Source organism: Rattus norvegicus, chromosome 19, assembly GCF_036323735.1.
Source record: "Rattus norvegicus strain BN/NHsdMcwi chromosome 19, GRCr8, whole genome shotgun sequence".
In the NCBI taxonomy this organism is placed as follows: Eukaryota; Metazoa; Chordata; class Mammalia; order Rodentia; family Muridae; genus Rattus; species Rattus norvegicus.
The window spans coordinates 38,534,393-38,555,187 of record NC_086037.1 but is presented as its reverse complement, the minus strand read 5'-3'; the positions used below and the strand labels follow the sequence as shown (position 1 = coordinate 38,555,187).

Here is a 20,795-nt window from a genome sequence, read left to right as displayed (position 1 = left end):
TCAGTCTGAAAGTATGCACCAGTTAACCAGGACTCTGTAAACTTTTGACTTAAGTTGTTATGGAGTAAGGTTCAGAATTCTATCTTTCTAAACAGTACTAAGTTCTGCTGGCGGTGGGCCCAAGAGCTATGCTTTTAGCACTGATGGGTTTTAACCCCTCCTCCCCATCTCTTCCTCACAGATGGTGCCTCAGAAGAGGAGATCAAGCTCAGCAAGATGGTGATGAAATTTTGGGCCAACTTTGCTCGGAATGGGTAAGGATGGGGACAAAGATGGAACTCGGGATATTGGACAAGGCCAGACTTCCAAGGTCCTCACCGGGATGAAGAGTAGTTCCTAAAATTCTATCTCTTATGATAGTGAGATGGTTTGGCATGGATAATCCAGGAATCACTATACATTTCAGTAAAAATGCAGAAATCACAGAGCAGCTTTGAGGAATTTTATTTTACTCTGTTCCCAGGAACCCTAATGGCCGAGGGCTACCTCATTGGCCACAGTATGACCAGAAAGAAGAATATCTGCAGATTGGTGCCACCACCCAGCAATCGCAGGGACTGAAAGCAGAGGAAGTGGCTTTTTGGACACAGTTACTGGCTAAGAGACAACCTCAGCCCCACCACAATGAGCTGTGAATGCAAGTCTCTGTCAGCTTCAGAACAAGCAAGCCAAGATATTGTTCTTCCAGTAAAGATGTTTGTAAATGAAAGATGGATCTGGAGGATCCTGAAGAATTTTGTAATAGAGACAGGGAGAACCCAGGAAAGAGAAATATTTGTACTTGGCATCAATTTAGAGAATAAATGACATTTTTACAGTTAAATAAGTGTCTGTATTTTGAATTGACTATAAATGCATGTACCATGGAAAGAGTAAGAGATGGGAGTAAGAGGGAGAGAGAAAAGAAAAAAGAAAAAGAGGGAGAGAGAATTTATAAAAAGATCAATCACAAGAGGTACCATAGCAAATAGTTACTTTGAAATCAAAGAGAAAAGAAACATGTTGCAGAAAAAAATGGGATTTGAATTTAGTCATGCCTTACACCTCAGATGGGAGCCGTCATCCAACATGGAGAAAAACAATACTAATATTTGCTAACGTTCTAGAGATAAAGTAGGGGCTAATATGAGTGTTTGAAAGTCACAGGAACCCTACTCACAAGTCTAGTGGAAGTGAGAGCTGAACACCCAGAAGTGTAGACAATCCTGAGATGGCAGGACAGACTGCCACTTCTGCCTACCTTTGCCCACATCCCTGGTCCAAGAGGAAACTGCATAGTGTCTCTGGGCACAGGAATACAGGAACTGTCAACAGCAGGAACCTGCAGTCCAGGTCTGTGCCTGGAACTGAACTCAACCAGTCAAACAGCTCCCTGTACCCAAATCTCATGGGAGAGAGAGCTGGACCCTCAGAAGTGCGGACACTCTTGAGAAATCAAAGGATACTATCCTCTGCCCACATTCCTGACCCAAAAGGAAGTCACCTAGTGCCATCTATGCTCTCCGGGCACAGAGACTTGGAGGAGTCAGAGGCAGGACCCTTCTGGTTCATACTTGCACCTAGAACTGAAAGTCAGCCACCAGGAGTGACTACACAACTGAGAGCAGAGCGCTCTGTTCCCAGAACTGGCCGAAAGAAAAGAGGAAAACAGGTCCATAGGAGTGCTGATACACAGGCCTACAGGAGGGTCAAACCACTGTCAGAAACAGCAAGACAAGACAACACAAGAGATGAGAGGGCAAGAGGCAAGCGTAGGAACCTAAGCAACAGAAACCAAGACTACTTGGCATCATCAGAGCCCAGTTCTCCCACCAAAGCAAATACTGGATATCCAAACACACCAGAAAAGCAAGATTTAGATTTAAAAATCACATTTTATGATGATAATGGAAGACTTTAAAAAGGGCATAAATAGCTCCCTTAAAGAAATACAGGATAACAAAAGTAAACAAGTAGAAGCCCTTAAAGAGGAAACACAAAAATCCCTTAAAGAATCCCTTAAAGAATTACAGGAAAATACAACCAAACAGGTGAAGGAATTGAACAAAACCATCCAGGATGTAAAAGTGGAAATAGAAACAAAAAAGAAAGCACAAAGGGAAACAACCCTGGAGATAGAAAACCTAAGGAAGAGTCCAGGAGTCATAGATGCAAGCATCACCAAAAGAATACAAAAGATAGAAGAGAGAATCTCAGGGGCAGAAGATACCATAGAAAACATCAACACAACCATAATGTAAAATGCAAAAAGCTCCTAGCCCAAAACATACAGGAAATCCAGGACACAATGAGAAGATCAAACCTAAGGATAATAGGTATAGAAAAGAGTGAAGACTCCCAACTTAGAGGGCCAGTAAATATCATCAACAAAGTTTTAGAAGAAAATTTCCCTAACCTCAAAAAAGAGATGCCTATAAATATACAAGAATCCTACAGAACTCCAAATAGATTGGACCAGAAAAGAAATTCCTCCCATCACATAATAGTCAAAACACCAAACGCACAAAACAAAGGAAGAATATGAAAAGCAGTAAGGGAAGAAGGTCAAATAACATATAAAGGCAGACCTATAAGAATTACACCAGATTTCTCATCAAAGACTATGAAAGGCAGAAGATCCTGGACAGATGTCACACAGACCCTAAGAGAACACAAATGCCAGCCCAGGCTACTATATCCAGCAAAACTCTCAATTAACATAGATGGAGAAACCAAGATATTCCATTTCAAAACCAAATTTATACAATATCTCTCTATGAATTCAGCCATACAAAGGATAATAGATGGAAAAGCCAACACAGGGAGGGAAACTACATCCTAGAAAAAGCAAGAAACTAATCTTGCAACGAAACCAAAAGAAGAGAGACACACAAACATAATTCTACCTCTAAATAAGAAAATAACAGGAAGCAACAATCACTATTACTTAATATCTCTTACCATCAGTGGACTCAATTCCCAGTAAAAGATATAGACTAACAGACTGGATACCTAAAGAGAACTCAGCATTTTGCTGCATACTGGAAACACACCTCAGAGACCAAGGCAGATACTCCCTCAGAGTAAAAGGCTGGAAAACAAATTTCCAAGCAAATGGTCTGAAAAAAAAAAACAAGCTGGAATAGCCATTGTAATATTGAATAAAATCCACTTTCAACCAAAAGTCATTAAAAAAGATAAGGAAGTGTGGGATGATGTCACAGGTGAGGCAGGCACAAGATAGAAGGAGGCCTGTCATTGGACGAGAGGAAGGATGGGTGGGAGAAGTTTGAAGGAAGAGACTGGAACAGAACAGAGAAGAGACAGGAGGGACAGAGAGAGAAGCCATGGCAGGACAATATAGCAGGTGATGTTAAGATTCCATGCTGTACCTTTACAGGTTGTTAGGAATGTTTTAAAGAGATGGATGTGTATTGGGCTTTGTATGATTAGGTGGGCAATTATATCTTATCAACTGGGCCAAAGGTTATTGTGTTGTGTGTTCTTTCATGTGTAGATTTAAGTGTAGTGGAGTGTGGGGTGGTTGGTCTGGACCACCACGGAGTTGGGATGTGTGATTTTGGCATGGAAACCTGCCTTGGGAACTAGATAGCTGTCGGCTCAGAGAGAGACCTTTGACAGTGTAATATGGGATGGAGCAAAGCAGGTGAGAGGCTTTGCTGACTGAGAATTGAGATATCCAGCAGACATCTTGGGGACTGCAGTGCCAGACCTAGAGTGGGTTTTAGACCTTTTATTTTTTATATTTTGCAACAACAGAGGATGGCACATTTGTGGAAGGTTGCAGACAGAGGCCATCCTTGCAAATATGAGAACGCTCTTGAAACAGCACAGCTTGTTTGTTTAATTCCTCTTTGTCCTGTTTGCTGGAACCCTAATGGAGAAGTGTTGACCCATTAGCCAGAATATGACCAGAAGGAAGGGTACCTGTAGACTGGAGTCCCAGCACAGGCAGCTCATGGGCCAAAAAAACAAGGAAATGACTTTTGGATGGAAATCAGAGACAAGGAGGCAGCAAAGAGGCAAACTCAGGGGGACATGTTGAGCTCTGAGGCGTCTTATTGTTAAATCTGTAAAGTTCACAGGGTGAGGAGTATATTGTGCAAAGCCAGTAAAACGTTATAAACTTTTTATCACCTCAATTTGTAAAGAAATTGAAAAAAATATTCTGAGGAATCAAATCATGTTTTGTTTCTTTCACTCAAGAGCAATCTATGTACCTTAGAAAGGAAAGGATGAAGAAAGAGGTGACATTGTAAAGAGTTGTTACTCGTGTGTTGGCTGAATAACTGTTTCCTCCAAAATCTAATGGAAGACAAGTACATTGGAGAATACTTGAGATATTGTTTCGTTAACTTCCCTGGATATCATAAACAAACATCTGTTAACCTCAGATATGGCATGAAAGAAAAAACGGAGATAAAATGAAGGTGTTACAGAAGAGAGTGGCTGGAATCTTGGGTGAGGGTCTAACAACTTTGCCCACCCCTTTCTCCTTTGATGAAACATCACCAGACGAGATCTGGGGTTCTCATGCCGTTAGACGTAGGTGATCTAATTAGGAAGCTAATGGCTACTATGTTTACATGATGACATTCCAACCAACATAAACATTGACACATTGTATCCCAAGTAGAAATTATTTTCATGCTTGTGAGAAAAATGCCTGAAGAGTTTGCTAATTTGTTCTGCTAATGGGAAACCCAAAATCCAGCAGTATAGCTCCATGTGTGACATCTGGAGACTTAGGATCACCTGAGCTCTTTTTCTGCCACTTACAATGCGTATAGCTTGTCTTGTGGCTTATGTCATCCCTACTCCACATTTGATGTCATTGGTCATCATCACACATAATCTCCAAAACCCTGGAGCTCTCCTTTGCATCTGAAACTGCAATGTAATTCATGACCTTTCATGCATCTCTTCATGCCACAGGGTGCTGGGCCTCAGAGGATTTCCATGACCTCCTTGATCTTGGATTTCTTTTGCCTTCAAAAATAATGGAAGACTCTCAATCATTGCAAAGTTCACCAGCCTGAACTGCATTCAAGGGTCACAGCATTAGTGAGGTTGAGAACTACTGTCCTACAGTAACCTGAAATGGTGCCTGAAGCCTTATTGCACTGCCTACCTCAGATAATGATTGAAAATTTAAATCAAAGTATGGATTTCCTGCCTCACTGGGTGAATTTGAGATGAGCTGAGGTGAGGGCAAATTCCCTAACCCAGAAATCTAACATCAGGGTATTATTTTACCTCTAATATATTCTTGAATGAATGACAACAGATTTCATGGAAGCAATCATAGGTGAAAAGAGAGTTACACAGCCTAAGTTCTTTTTTCTCATTTTCTTTCTTTCTTTCTTTTTTTTATTAACTTGAGTATTTCTTATATACATTTCGAGTGTTATTCCCTTTCCCGGTATCCGGGCAAACATCCCCCTCCCCCCTCCCCTTCCTTATGGGTGTTCCCCTCCCAACCCTCCCCCCCATTGCCGCCCTCCCCCACCAGTCTAGTTCACTGGGGGTTCAGTCTTAGCAGGACCCAGGGCTTCCCCTTCCACTGGTGCTCTTACTAGGATATTCATTGCTACCTATGAGGTCAGAGTCCAGGGTCAGTCCATGTATAGTCTTTAGGTAGTGGCTTAGTCCCTGGAAGCTCTGGTTGCTTGGCATTGTTGTACATATGGGGTCTCGAGCCCCTTCAAGCTCTTCCAGTTCTTTCTCTGATTCCTTCAACGGAGGTCCTATTCTCAGTTCAGTGGTTTGCTGCTGGCATTCGCCTCTGTATTTGCTGTATTCTGGCTGTGTCTCTCAGGAGCGATCTACATCCGGCTCCTGTCGGTCTGCACTTCTTTGCTTCATCCATCTTGTCTAATTGGGTGGCTGTATATGTATGGGCCACATGTGGGGCAGGCTCTGAATGGGTGTTCCTTCAGTCTCTGTTTTAATCTTTGCCTCTCTATTCCCTGCCAAGGGTATTCTTGTTCCCCTTTTAAAGAAGGAGTGAAGCATTCACATTTTGATCATCCGTCTTGAGTTTCATTTGTTCTACGCATCTAGGGTAATTCAAGCATTTGGGCTAATAGCCACTTATCAATGAGTGCATACCATGTATGTCTTTCTGTGATTGGGTTAGCTCACTCAGGATGATGTTTTCCAGTTCCAACCATTTGCCTACGAATTTCATAAACTCGTTGTTTTTGATAGCTGAGTAATAATCCATTGTGTAGATGTACCACATTTTCTGTATCCATTCCTCTGTTGAAGGGCATCTGGGTTTTTTTTTTTTTTTTGGGTTCTTTTTTTCCGGAGCTGGGGACCGAACCCAGGGCCTTGCGCTTCCTAGGCAAGCGCTCTACCACTGAGCTAAATCCCCAGCCCCAGGGCATCTGGGTTCTTTCCAGCTTCTGGCTCTTATAAATAAGGCTGCAATGAACATAGTGGAGCACGTGTCTATTTTCTATGTTGGGGCATCTTTTGGGTATATGCCCAAGAGAGGTATAGCTGGAACCTCAGGCAGTTCAATGTCCAATTTTATGAGGATCCTCCAGACTGATTTCCAGAATGATTGTACCAGTTTGCAATCCCACCAACAATGGAGGAGTGTTCCTCTTTCTCCACATCTTCGCCAGCATCTGTTGTCACCTGAGTTTTTGACCATTCTCACTGGTGTGAGGTGAAATCTCAGGGTTGTTTTGATTTGCATTTCCCTTATGACTAAAGATGTTGAACATTTCTTTAGGTGTTTCTCAGCCATTCGGCATTCCTCAGCTGTGAACTCTTTGTTTAGCTCTGAACCCCATTTTTTAATAGGGTTATTTGTTTCCCTGTGGTCTAACTTCTTGAGTTCTTTGTATATTTTGGATATAAGGCCTCTATCTGTTGTAGGATTGGTAAAGATCTTTTCCCAATCTGTTGGTTGCCGTTTTGTCCTAACCACAGTGTCCTTTGCCTTACAGAAGCTTTGCAGTTTTATGAGATCCCATTTGTCGATTCTTGATCTTAGAGCGTAAGCCATTGGTGTTTTGTTTAGGAAATTTTTTCCAGTGCCCATGTGTTTCAGATGCTTCCCTAGTTTTTCTTCTATTAGTTTGAGTGTGTCTGGTTTGATGTGGAGGTCCTTGATCCACTTGGACTTAAGCTTTGTACAGGGTGATAAGCATGGATCGATCTGCATTCTTCTACATGTTGACCTCCAGTTGAACCAGCACCATTTGCTGAAAATGCTATCTTTTTTCCATTGGATGGTTTTGGCTCCTTTGTCAAAAATCAAGTGGCCATAGGTGTGTCGGTTCATTTCTGGGTCTTCAATTCTATTCCATTGGTCTATCTGTCTGTCTCTGTACCAATACCATGCAGTTTTTATCACTATTGCTCTGTAATACTGCTTGAGTTCAGGGATAGTGATTCCCCCTGAAGTCCTTTTATTGTTGAGGATAGCTTTAGCTATCCTGGGTTTTTTGTTATTCCAGATGAATTTGCAAATTGTTCTGTCTAACTCTTTGAAGAATTGGATTGGTATTTTGATGGGAATTGCATTGAATCTGTAGATTGGTTTTGGTAAAATGGCCATTTTTACTATATTAATCCTGCCAATCCATGAGCATGGGAGATCTTTCCATCTTCTGAGGTCTTCTTCAATTTCTTTCTTCAGTGTCTTGAAGTTCTTATTGTACAGATCTTTTACGTGTTTGGTTAAAGTCACACCAAGGTACTTTATATTATTTGGGTCTATTATGAAGGGTGTCGTTTCCTAATTTCTTTCTCGGCTTCTTTCTCTTTTGTATAGAGGAAGGCAACTGATTTATTTGAGTTAATTTTATACCCAGCCACTTTGCTGAAGTTGTTTATCAGCTTTAGTAGTTCTCTGGTGGAACTTTTGGGATCACTTAAATATACTATCATGTCATGTGCAAATAGTGATATTTTGACTTCTTCTTTTCCGATCTGTATCCCCTTGACCTCCTTTTGTTGTCTGATTGCTCTGGCTAGAACTTCAAGAACTATATTGAATAAGTAGGGAGAGAGTGGGCAGCCTTGTCTGGTCCCTGATTTTAGTGGGATTGCTTCAAGTTTCTCTCCATTTAGTTTAATGTTAGCAACTGGTTTGCTGTATATGGCTTTTACTATGTTCAGGTATGGGCCTTGAATTCATATTCTTTCCAGGACTTTTATCATGAAGGGGTGTTGAATTTTGTCAAATGCTTTCTCAGCATCTAATGAAATGATCATGTGGTTTTGTTCTTTCAGTTTGTTTATATAATGGATCACGTTGATGGTTTTCTGTATATTAAACCATCCCTGCATGCCTGGGATGAAGCCTACTTGGTCATGGTGGATGATTGTTTTGATGTGCTCTTGGATTCGGTTTGCCAGAATTTTGTTGAGTATTTTTGCGTCGATATTCATAAGGGAAATTGGTCTGAAGTTCTCTTTCTTTGTTGTGTCTTTGTGTGGTTTAGGTATAAGAGTAATTGTGGCTTCGTAGAAGGTATTCGGTAGTGATCCATCTGTTTCAATTTTGTGGAATAGTTTGGATAATATTGGTATGAGGTCTTCTATGAAGGTTTGATAGAATTTTGCACTAAACCCGTCTGGACCTGGGCTCTTTTTGGTTGGGAGACCTTTAATGACTGCTTCTATTTCCTTAGGAGTTATGGGGTTGTTTAACTGGTTTATCTGTTCCTGATTTAACTTTGGTACCTGGTATCTGTGTAGGAAATTTTCCATTTCCTGAGGATTTTCAAGTTTTGTTGAATATAGTAAGATCTGATGATTTTTTGAATTTCCTCTGAATCTGTAGTTATGTCTCCCTTTTCATTTCTGATTTTGTTAATTTGGACGCACTCTCTGTGTCCTCTCGTTAGTCTGGCTAAGGGTTTATCTATCTTGTTGATTTTCTCAAAGAACCAACTTTTGGTTCTGTTGATTCTTTCTATGGTCCTTTTTGTTTCTACTTTGTTGATTTCCCCTCTGAGTTTGATTATTTCCTGCCTTCTACTCCTCCTGGGTGTATTTGCTTCTTTTTGTTCTAGAGCTTTTAGGTGTGCTGTCAAGCTGCTGACATATGCTCTTTCCTGTTTCTTTCTGCAGGCACTCAGCGCTATGAGTTTTCCTCTTAGCACAGCTTTCATTGTGTCCCATAAGTTTGGGTATGTTGTACCTTCATTTTCATTAAATTCTAAAAAGTTTTTAATTTCTTTCTTTATTTCTTCCTTGACCAGGTTATCATTGAGTAGAGCATTGTTCAATTTCCACGTATATGTGGGCATTCTTCCCTTATTGTTATTGAAGACCAGTTTTAGGCCGTGGTGGTCCGATAGCACACATGGAATTATTTCTATCTTTCTGTACCTGTTGAGGCCCGTTTTTTGACCAATTATATGGTCAATTTTGGAGAAAGTACCATGAGGAGCTGAGAAGAAGGTATATCCTTTTGCTTTAGGATAGAATGTTCTATAAATATCCGTTAAGTCCATTTGGCTCATGACTTCTCTTAGTCTGTCTACATCTCTGTTTATTTTCTGTTTCCATGATCTGTCCATTGATGAGAGTGGGGTGTTGAAATCTCCCACTATTATTGTGTGAGGTGCAATGTGTGTTTTGAGCTTTAGTAAGGTTTCTTTTACATATGTAGGTGCCCTTGTATTTGGGGCATAGATATTTAGCATTGAGAGTTCATCTTGGTGGATTTTTCCTTTGATGAATATGAAGTGTCCTTCCTTATCTTTTTTGATGACTTTTAGTTGGAAATTGATTTTATTTGATATTAGAATGGCTACTCCGGCTTGCTTCTTCTGACCATTTGCTTGGAAAATTGTTTTCCAGCCTTTCACTCTGAGGTAATGTCTGTCTTTGTCTCTGAGGTGTGTTCCCAGCAGAATGCAGGGTCCTCGTTGCATATCCAGTTTGTTAATCTATGTCTTTTTATTGGGGAGTTGAGGCCATTGATGTTGAGAGATATTAAGGAATAGTGATTATTGCTTCCCGTTATATTCATATTTGGATGTGAGGTTATGTTTGTGTGCTTTCATTCTCTTTGTTTTGTTGCCAAGACGATTAGTTTCTTGCTTCTTCTAGGGTATAGCTTGCCTCCATATGTTGGGCTTTACCATTTATTATCCTTTGTAGTGCTGGATTTGTAGAAAGATATTGTGTAAATTTGGTTTTGTCATGGAATATCTTGGTTTCTCCATCTATGTTAATTGAGAGTTTTGCAGGATACAGTAACCTGGGCTGGCATTTGTGTTCTCTTACGGTCTGTATGACATCAGTCCAGTATCTTCTGGCCTTCATAGTTTCTGGCGAGAAGTCTGGTGTGATTCTGATAGGTCTGCCTTTATATGTTACTTGACCTTTTTCCCTTACTGCTTTTAATATTCTTTCTTTATTTTGTGCGTTTGGTGTTTTGACTATTATGTTACGGGAGGTGTTTCTTTTCTGGTCCAATCTATTTGGAGTTCTGTAGGCTTCTTGTATGCCTATGGGTATCTCTTTTTTTAGGTTAGGGAAGTTTTCTTCTATGATTTTGTTGAAGATATTTACTGGTCCTTTGAGCTGGGAATCTTCACTCTCTTCTATACCTATTATCCTTAGGTTTGATCTTCTCGTTGAGTCCTGGATTTCCTGTATGTTTTGGACCAGTAGCTTTTTCCGCTTTACATTATCTTTGACAGTTGAGTCAATGATTTCTATGGAATCTTCTGCTCCTGAGATTCTCTCTTCCATCTCTTGTATTCTGTTGGTGATGCTTGTATCTACAGCTCCTTGTCTCTTCTTTTGGTTTTCTATATCCAGGGTTGTTTCCATGTGTTCTTTCTTGATTGCTTCTATTTCCATTTTTAATTCCTTCAACTATTTGATTGTGTTTTCCTGGAATTCTTTCAGGGATTTTTGCGATTCTTTCAGGGATTTTTGCGATTCCTCTCTGTAGGCTTCTACTTGTTTATTAATGTTTTCCTGTGTTTCCCTAAGGGAGTTCTTCACGTCTTTCTTGAAGTCCTCCAGCATCATGATCAAATATGATTTTGAAACTAGATCTTGCTTTTCTGGTGTGTTTGGATATTCCATGTTTGTTTTGGTGGGAGAATTGGGCTACGATGATGCCATGTAGTCTTGGTTTCTGTTACTTGGGTTCCTGCGCTTGCCTCTCACCATCAGATTATCTCTAGTGTTTCTTTGTTCTGCTATTTCTGACAGTGGCTAGACTGTCCTATAAGCCTGTGTGTCAGGAGTGCTGTAGACCTGTTTTCCTCTCTTTCAGTCAGTTATTGGGACAGAGTGTTCTGCTTTCGGGCGTGTAGTTTTTCCTCTCTACAGGTCTTCAGCTGTTCCTGTGGGCCTGTGTCTTGAGTTCACCAGGCAGCTTTCTTGCAGCAGAAAAGTTGGTCTTACCTGTGGTCCCGAGGCTCAAGTTCGCTCGTGGGGTGCTGCCCACGGGCTCTCTGCAGCGGCAGCAACCAGGAAGACCTGTGCCGCCCCTTCCGGGAGCTTCAGTGCACCAGGGTTCCAGATGGCCTTTGGTGTTTTCCTCTGGTGTCCGAGATGTATGTACAGAGAGCAGTCTCTTCTGGTTTCCCAGGCTTGTCTGCCTCTCTGAAGGTTTAGCTCTCCCTCCCACGGGATTTGGGTGCAGAGAACTGTTCATCTCGTCTGTTTCCTTCAGGTTCCGGCGGTGTCTCAGGCGCAGGGGTCCTGCCGCTCCTGGGCCCTCCCCCTGGGAGCCCAGAGGCCTTATACAGTTTCTTCTTGGGCCAGGGATGTGGGCAGGGGTGGGCAGTGTTGGTGGTCTCTTCTGCTCTGCAGCATCAGGAGTGCCCACCTGACCAGGCGGTGAGGTCTCTTTCCCACGGGGTCTGGGAGCAGAGAGCTGCTCTTCTCATTTTTTCCTCAGTCTTCTAATGCTACTGACCTTTAGTATAGTTTCTCATGTTGTGGTGAGCCCCAACCATAAAATTATTTCATTGCTATCCCTGACTGCAGTTTCACTACTGTTTTGAATTATAATGTAAATATCTGTGCTTTCCAGGAGGATTAGGTGCCTCAGTGAAGGGATGACTTGAGCCCCAGCTCCAACCCCCACCCTCCTACCCCTTACCCCCCAAAAGAGGTTGCACTCCTTAGGTTGAAAACTTCTTGCTTAGACCAGGACAATGAACATGACAGCCTGTCTCTTAGGAGGGGGGCTATGGGTAAGCGAAACTTTATCTTCTTTATAGAAATCTCAAGTGACATTTTTCCTTTTTAATGCCAGACAATCTAGTCTGTCTATGGCCTCAGAGTATTCCCCATAGTTGAAGCCCCAAAGGAGGTTCAGAACAGGTTGGAAAAAGAGGGAGGCAGAATGGCCATAGTCCGTGCTATACCTCCAGTACTGGGGTGGCATTATGTGCCACCTCTTAGCAGGTGATCCTGAGTTGTACTAGGAAAGCAGACCGAGCAAGCTACTGAGAAGCATTATTCCATGGTCTTTGCTTCAGTTCTGCTTTCAGGATCCTGCCTTGAGCTCTTGCCCTGACTTTCCTTCATGATAAAATATAAGATGAAATAAACCCTATCCTCCTCAAGTTGCTTTTGGTCATGATGTTTTATCACAGCACTAGAAATGAAATTAGGACACCACTCATCTTCATCTTCTTAATCATTGTCCTGACCTTATAAGGATGGGACCCCTTCCCATGGTATCTGCCTTCTAAAGCGAGGCTCCTGTCAAGACCTCTCTTCCTTTTCAGTTCCATTGAATTGACTTACAGAAATTTATCTGAAAAGAAAACACAGATAGTGACCCCAGGAGGTCAAGGTGGCAAGAAACCCTTCAGAAGTTCTAAGGACGAAGATAGAAGATGATAGGAGACTCCATCTGTAATTCCTGAATATTCATCATTGGTCAGTTTCCACACTGAGTGACTTAGTTTTCATTATACACTTTTATAAACTGGGTGGTTAATTATATATTATAGTTTTTTATTTTCTTTTTGCTATTATTTTACCTTACAAGACATAGTAACACATTTATCTTTAATTTACTATATGTTAACATATTTTCCTATTTATGAATGTGATATAAAAGCCTCCCCCTTTGAATAAATTTGTTGGAGTAAAGATTTAATGCACTTAGACAAAACTAATTATGCAAGTGATATGCAGAGATGGGAAATCACTTAAGAAGGACAGAGACAGCATTCATATTTCCATGGGGGAATAAAAAAGAAAATTAACTGCAGAACAAAGACAGGAAAGAAGGCATGGGTGTCTAGAACACTGAAGCCAAAAAGTGGCCAGAGGGTTATATAAACCCTTTGAACCAGAAATTCTTGACTACAAGTTTTCGTAGCAAACTAAGGGTGGCTTAAGTCCTAAGTCCTAGGTTGAATAGTCAGTTGCTCATCTGGCAGCCTGAGAAAAATGTTTTTTTCATGAACTAGTGGCTGCCTTTGTACAAAGTCATGATTTGTTAGAGTCTTAGGATACTCAGACCAAATGACACAGTATCCTTTCCTTTATCTCCGAGTGTTTTATTATTGGGTGCAGCTAAGGCTTTAAACAGGGAGTTCATTCAGATTCCGACAGCTCTCACACTATAAAAGCGAAGTCATGACAGCATTAAAATAAACACATGGGAGGCTTCAAAACTTTAGCTTATGTCCAGAGGGCATTGGAAGCTCTCTTAGAATTTTAGATTCTGTGCATGATGAGTCATAGAGTATGGTGTGTGAACCAGTTCCTCATCAGGAACCACCCTTAACTTAAACCCTTTCTAGGAAAGGTTAACAAAAACAAATGGTGGATTCCAAGGCAGTGGGGCGTTCTCCACCTCAGTCCACCCCTAAGTAGTCATAGGACTAACAAGCAAAGGTGGGGAAGGTCAGTACTGCGTTGCTTGTTTTTGTATAAAGCTTGTTTTAACGTGTCCTGTCCTTGCATCCATTAAAAGGAATAGGCTTGAGCTGGCTTGTGGGAGGTTGTTTGAAGCCTTCAGAGACATCTATGCTGTCATGTCCTGCCAACTTCTTAGGACTTCAGGTCACTTCTTAGAATGTTGATTTCCACATAGAAAAATCCAAGGGGGAAATAGGAATCCTCTATCAACAGCTTACATGTAAACAGAAAGTGAGGTGTCCCTCAGCTCACCTGACACAGGAACATTGGAATTATTGGGATGATCTAAGGTCAGGTATGGGTTGGTAGAATGAACGTCACTGATCACTGATGAAGAGTCGTCATACAGTAGAAACAGTGTCACCAGTTGCAGCAGGAGCAGAAAAGTTCTAGACATGGCCTCTTCTTTTTGATTTATTCTCAAATGGGGTTGAGATTTAACATGTACTGAACACAATCCATTCCTATGTTTTATGTTTTGTAAGGAAATTCCTGATAGTTTTCATAGCCCAAATGCCAGGGATGTTTGCCAGGTTTCAAAGGCCAGCCAGCTAGGGCAAAGGCAGCATCGTTAATAAGTACATGTATGTGTTGCTAAATAGTTGGGCACAGTCCTGACTTCTTTGGACAAGACTGATATTGCTTCATGTGGACAGAGATGTGGGAGAGGGTTTTACCTTTTCTCTAAAGAACAAATGTCTTTTCTGATAAGAGGGAGGACCTCAACATCTAGTCAACATTTGTCAGGGATGATCATTCTCTTGAACTGATTCCGTTTCTCTCACTAAGTACTTACTTCTGAAGGTGTTCCCACAGAAGTCCTTGCTGGGAGACAAAGAACAGGAATCTTGAGAACTTTTCTGTCACCTAGGCATTGACTCTTTATGGAACAAGGTTTCTGTCTAGCCATCTGCCCTTCTAACAGACCTATGCGACATCTACTGCCCATTCTTACTGTGAGCTTGAAGGATGTGTCCCTAATAAAACACATACTTATTAGGGAAGGGTTATGGAGACCACAGGGAAGATACTGCCACTGTCTCACTCTTCAGTGATGTATGTACTCAGCACCTTGCAAAGTTGGTTATCCTCAAACATTTGACACCAGGACATGGTGCTTGAAAATAAAGTTCTATGATCACACACATTTTTCTTATCAGTCACACTGATATTATGACACAGGGTGGACAGCCCCTTAGCCACACTGAGCCTCAATCTACTAACATGAATCACAAGGTTAATCTGAGCACTGATACCCTCCATTCCAAACACTGTCCCCAAAAACAATTGGCAAACGAACACAAAGATGCATTTTTTTTTCTAGACACTTCACGTAAGTAGACTTACACCCAGCCTTTGGCTCTTGTGACTGGATTCTTTAATTTTTCATATTTTGAAGTTCTTCTACCTTTGTAGCATGTTTCTGTGGCTCAATAGTATCCTGTACTATAGACTGTTAACCTTTATTGATTCATTTATTGGTTGATGCTTTCCCTTTTTGGCTATAATGAGTCAGGTTGTAGTTTGTGGACCAGTTTTGTATGGCCCCTGTTTTCAATTCTATAGAACTGGAATTGCCAAGTCATGTTGGAATCTATATTTATCTCCAGTGAAACTGACAGAATTCTCCAAGAGTTGCCATGATAACAGATTTATTTCTATCTTCTAGCATCTTCAGTACCATTCTTTAGTGTCTTAAAGTTTTCTCCATAAAAGTCTTTTTAGGCCTCATTGTTTATATTTTTCCCTGGGTAGTTTTAAAGCTATTATAAATGGGATATTTTTCCTGATTCTATCTCAGTGAGTTAGAATTGATATACCAAAAAATTGCTAAACCATACATATTATTAGGTTTGTATCCTATAACTCTGATAATATAACTAATTAGAACTAAGAGATTTATGATAGAGCTTTTAGGTACATTTGAGTCTAAGATTGTGTCATCTGTAAATAGGAGTAATTTGATTGCTGCATGTTAAATTTGTATCATCTTACCTTTGTCTCTTCTTACCCTTTTCTGTACAGATGAAACATCCATATTGATTGGGAGTAAAGGGAATCATTTACCATGCTTCCTTCTAGATCTTAGGGCAGATGCTTCCAATGTCTTCTCATTCAGTATAATGCTGCCTTATGGGTGTGCCCTACAGCCTTCGTTATGCTGAAATGGTCCCTTCTCTTCTTAGCAAGATAGTCTTGCACTTGGTTTTTCTGCAGCTGTCTTCAATTATTTACGTGTTGTGTTATGTTTATTGATTCAAATATGCTAAACTTGCCTCCCTCAGATTAAACAGCTTGGTTACTTATTCCTTTTAAACTGTTACTTTAAATTTATCTTTAACTATTTATTTAATTTTTTCACACAAAATGTTGTCCCCCTCTCAGCTCCTCTTCACCTTCCTATCCACCAGGGTTCATGTCACCCCCCCACCTCAAATTATTTTAGTTCTCTTTTGAAATATTTTTATTCTTTTTACTTTATGAATGTATTGACTCTACATACATGAGGAAATCCAAAGAGAGCATCAGATCCCCTGGAGTCTGAATTATAGGTGGCTGTGAGGTTGTGAGGCTGTGAGGTGGGAACGAAATCATGACCTCTGCAAGAGCAACAAATGCTCTTAACAGCTGAGCCATCTCTCTAGTCCCTTAATGTGCTTTTGAATTCAGTTGTAATTGTTTTGTTGAGAGTTTTATATTTATGGCCAATAAATACATCAGTCTATTGTTTTATCATTGTCTCATTAAGAATTTTGAGCATCAAGGTAATCATAACTTGGTAGAATGAGTTTGGTAGTGTGCCTTCGCTTTTGTTTGCAGCAAAAGTAAGCAGACGACAATGAATATGGGCGAAGGTATTTGGAAGGACAAACCATTATTCACTGTTAGTGTGTGCATATGGATGTAGCAACTGATGGAAAGGAAAATAGAGCTTCCTCAAAAATCTAAAGCAGAACTGTAAGGCCCAACTTAACCGCCCAGGGTTCTATGTCCAAAAGACTCTAAATCCTACCAAAGTGGTATCTATAGTTCCTAGTTATTGCTGTAGTATTCACAATAGCTAAAAATGAGTCAGCCCAGATGTCCAAACATCGACATTCAGAAGAAGAAGAAAATGGGACACATTTACACAATGGGATTTTATTCAACTATAAAGAAAAATGAAATCATAGAATTTCAGCAACAGTGAAAAGAAACAAAAGAACCTAGACTCAGAAAGACAAATACCACATTTTCTCTCATACATGGTTTTAGATATTAATGTTTATATTCTTGTATGTATATTGCCAATTGGTCATGAAGCTAGGAAGAGTCTATGAGAGAAAGAGATATGTGTGTGTGTGTGTGTGTGTGTGTGTGTGTGTGTGTGTGTGTGTGTGTGTGTGAAAGAGAGAGAGAGAGAAGGAGAGAGAGAGACAGAGAGAGAGACAGAGAGAGAGGAAGTTGGAGGAGGAGGGAGAGGAGGAGGAGGAATGAAAGTACAAAGGCGACTATTAGTGTGGAAAGGATGAGCTGAGAGACACAAAGGGATAAAGAAGAGTAGAAAAAGACCAATAATAACAAAATCTACATCAAACTCCATAATAAAACCCACTACTAAGGAGGCTAACTTAAAAACTATTAAAACAAAAGTACCCTGTTCATTTATATAAGGAATCTCTCCAAATTTCTCCTCTGAAAGGTTGTGAGTTCCTTGACCATGTCAGTGCATGACAGAAGGCTAGACTACTTGACAGGAATCTTATAAAGATAAAAGAAAGCAAAAAGAAAGTGATGAAATGTAAGATTTTCACCAAAATGAGATCTAAAAGTCTACCAGCAAAGAGAAGCTGGGGGGTGTGCCCTAACCTCTCTGGTGATCAACTGACTATGAGGGGCTTAATGTAAGGACCCAAGACCTAAGACTCACCTTGCTTGAAGGTGTCTGCAGAGCTGGTGCCTGGGTTTGGAAAATAAGAGAGCACTAAGGTGTGAATGTCATGCTGAGAGATGCTTACATAAGAAGTTGTTGGGCCAATTTGTGGACTCCTGCAATCTAAATGTAGAGTCCAAACAATTTAGATAAAGCAGAGTAAACTCTGGGTGGGGATGGCTTAGTGAACTCCTGAGAAATCCCATGGAGCTCTTTGGAATAGAATTGTTCTTTTCTGGTAGCATACAATCGATTGAGAGGAATTTGCTGGTAATCTCCAGGAGTGCAGCAGGATCCAGGATCCCTGTGGTCCCCTTGTCATAGGCTGGAGATCTCGCTGTCTCCCAAGCCTGTAGCCTTCTATCATGTGCCTCTATGCTCTGATCCTGGTGTTTCTTGCAGCATTCACAGCAGGGGGTAAGTTTTTATGGAATACAAATGTTCCGGTGGTGGGGGTCACATTTCAAAAGCTAATAGTGGGTAGAGTTGGGCAAAAGTGACAAACGTTTAAAGCTGTTGTGAGCTTTGATCCATAGCAGTTTTTACTGTTTAAACAAATATCCCAGACCAGCTATTGGAGTGAGTGGACATGCTGCGTCAGAGAAAGACAAACGCTGGGACTTAAGATCACATGACAGGTACAGAAGGGCAATGAGCTAGTCACACAGGGGATTAGGAAAGCCCCTTACTAACTTAACTGCTCCTTTACTGCTACTTTACATTTTGCCTGATCATGGAGGGAAGCTTGGTAGAAAGTTCAGAATCACAGCCAAATACTTCCAAACCACTTGTCTTCAGGCAAAGTACTCAGCGTGGTGATCTTGTGTCTTCCTCTCTCTACAGAAGTGGTGACAGTACCCTTCCCATTGGGTCACTGTGAGGATGCCTTAGGTGGCTCTTTCTATAGTATTTAGGGTGGGCTTAGGTGAGAAGAGGTGAGGGAAGGGGGTAGATAAATGAGAGTGCTTCTGGATGTGATGTATTCCAGGATCCACAGTTCCCACAGAGTCAGAAAAGTAACATAGGCCAACACATCAGATGAGCAAATTAAATTCATGGTTAATACAAGATTACATATTGGACCTCAGTGTTTATCTGTGAGGAGTTGAGATCCATAGGGCTGTACACACTGCAAACACCCCCTTATCCTATCTATGACTCCTGGATCCAGAGCTGGTGTTTGTCTACAAGAACACTGACAGCTTAGAACCTGCTTCGATTTTATCGTCTCAGCTAGGAGCTGAGAGCAAAGCAGAGAAGGATTTAGAATGGAGGTTTTTGTTTGGTCGGCTTCTTTTTTTTTTTTTTCTGCTGGTCATTCTATTTCCATTGTGGGGTGTGTGTGTGTGTGTGTGTGTGTGTGTGTGTGTGTGTGTGTGTGTGAGAGAGAGAGAGAGAGAGAGAGAGAGAGAGAGAGACAGGCAGACAGACAGACAGACAGACAAACAGATACAGAGAGAGAGAGCTGTTTACAAGCTCATGTTCTTGTGATAAGTGGGATTGTTTGTGATTACCTGGTAAATCTTGGAGAAATACTTAAAGGAACTGAAAAGAACCTCTAGCACACGGCTGGTTGCTCACAATGTTGATGTGTGCACATTACACACAGTGTAAGTGGCGACTACTATACCTGGCCTTGTTCATAACTCCCACCTGAGCCAAACACTTCTTATTCTGAGAAGTCTGGTTTCTACCCACTCTATTTCAGTGGGAGGTGGGTATTGATCTGATGGAGGCTATGTCTAAATCTGCTCAGACGTTGCTCCCTTCGCTTCTTCAAAACACTTGGCATTTTCTGCAACCTATACCTTTATCCCAGTCCTTCTGCAAGGCTGTGCCTTTATCCTGATGCCCTATGGTAGACATTCTTACCCTTAGCTGTGGCTGTCCCTGCGTTCTTGCTTGCAGACCTCCTATCACTTCACGGTAGCACTGGCAGAGTGGTAGCGCGCATCCCTGCCATATACACTGAACTTCAATCGCCTCTTATCATCTTTACCAGCCTTACAGCATCATCCTAGTACCTCTCACCAGTTTCTCAGTAGGATCTGCCTCTCACTGAGCCAGGTTTTTTAAAGGTGAAAATTGCTATTCATTTCCCCCATCTTTATTAAATTTGTTGTATCTTATTTACATTTCAATTGTTATTCCCTTTCCCAGTTTCCAGGCCAACATCCCCCAACCCCTCCTCCTCCCCTTCTATATGGGTGTTCCTCTCCTCATCCTCCCCCATTACTGCCCTCCCCCCAATAATCCTGTTCACTGGGGGTTCAGTCTTGACAGGATCAAGGGCTTCCCCTTCCACTGGTGCCCTTGCTAGGCTATTCATTGCTACCTATGAGGTTGGAGCCCAGGGTCAGTCCATGTATAGTCTTTGGGTAGTGGCTTAGTCCCTGGAAGCTCTGGTTGGCTGGCACTGTTGTTCATATGGGGTCTCGAGGCCCTTCAAACTGAGCCAGGTTTAAATCCTGACACCGAGTCTTCTTTCTTGCCTGTGACCTCGACATCGGGGAGGGATCAGTTCTTCCTTTCTCATTCATATCTTCACATTAATTTATGGCATTTTCCTCCTAGTTATAAAAAGTAGACAGTGTCTAGCACAAAGCAACTCACATTGTCACCATCCACAGACTTCCTAATATATAAGTTTTCCAGAAAGCGTCTCTCTCAATGGCTTGATAATAACTAACGAAGCATCGGGTTTGCCTTAGTCACACGAAGCATGGTTACAGCTTGCAACCTACTTTTCATAAAGATTTCCCCAGTGTTAATGGCTGTTCTTCTTTATATAAATATATTTTAGCCTTATCATGGGGCTTTGTCCTGATAACCCTAATAATAATAATCATAAGTAAAATAAAAGTCAGCAAAGCATAATCTGAGGATATATAACTTTCTTCCAAAAATTAACTTAATATTTTATACTAATTAGCAGGAAATAACAGCAGGAAACACCTTTTTTTTTTCAATAATTAACTTGTAGATACCTTGCATCCCATAT

The 20,795-nt window shown here is 41.1% G+C and overlaps 1 protein-coding gene across 5 annotated transcripts in view; it reads left to right on the top strand.

Annotated features, from left to right (window-relative positions):
- Window positions 1–823, top strand: part of Cesl1 (carboxylesterase-like 1) — a 58,299-nt gene extending 57,476 nt beyond the window's left edge. For all 5 annotated transcript variants that reach the window (XM_063278260.1, XM_063278259.1, NM_001024365.1 and 2 more), the window contains 2 exons: window positions 182–254; window positions 464–823. In XM_063278260.1, the coding sequence (XP_063134330.1) occupies window positions 182–254; window positions 464–635 (245 nt within the window). In that variant the 3' untranslated portion in view covers window positions 636–823. The remainder of the gene's footprint in view (window positions 1–181; window positions 255–463) is intronic.
- The last annotated feature ends 19,972 nt before the right edge of the window (window positions 824–20,795 follow it).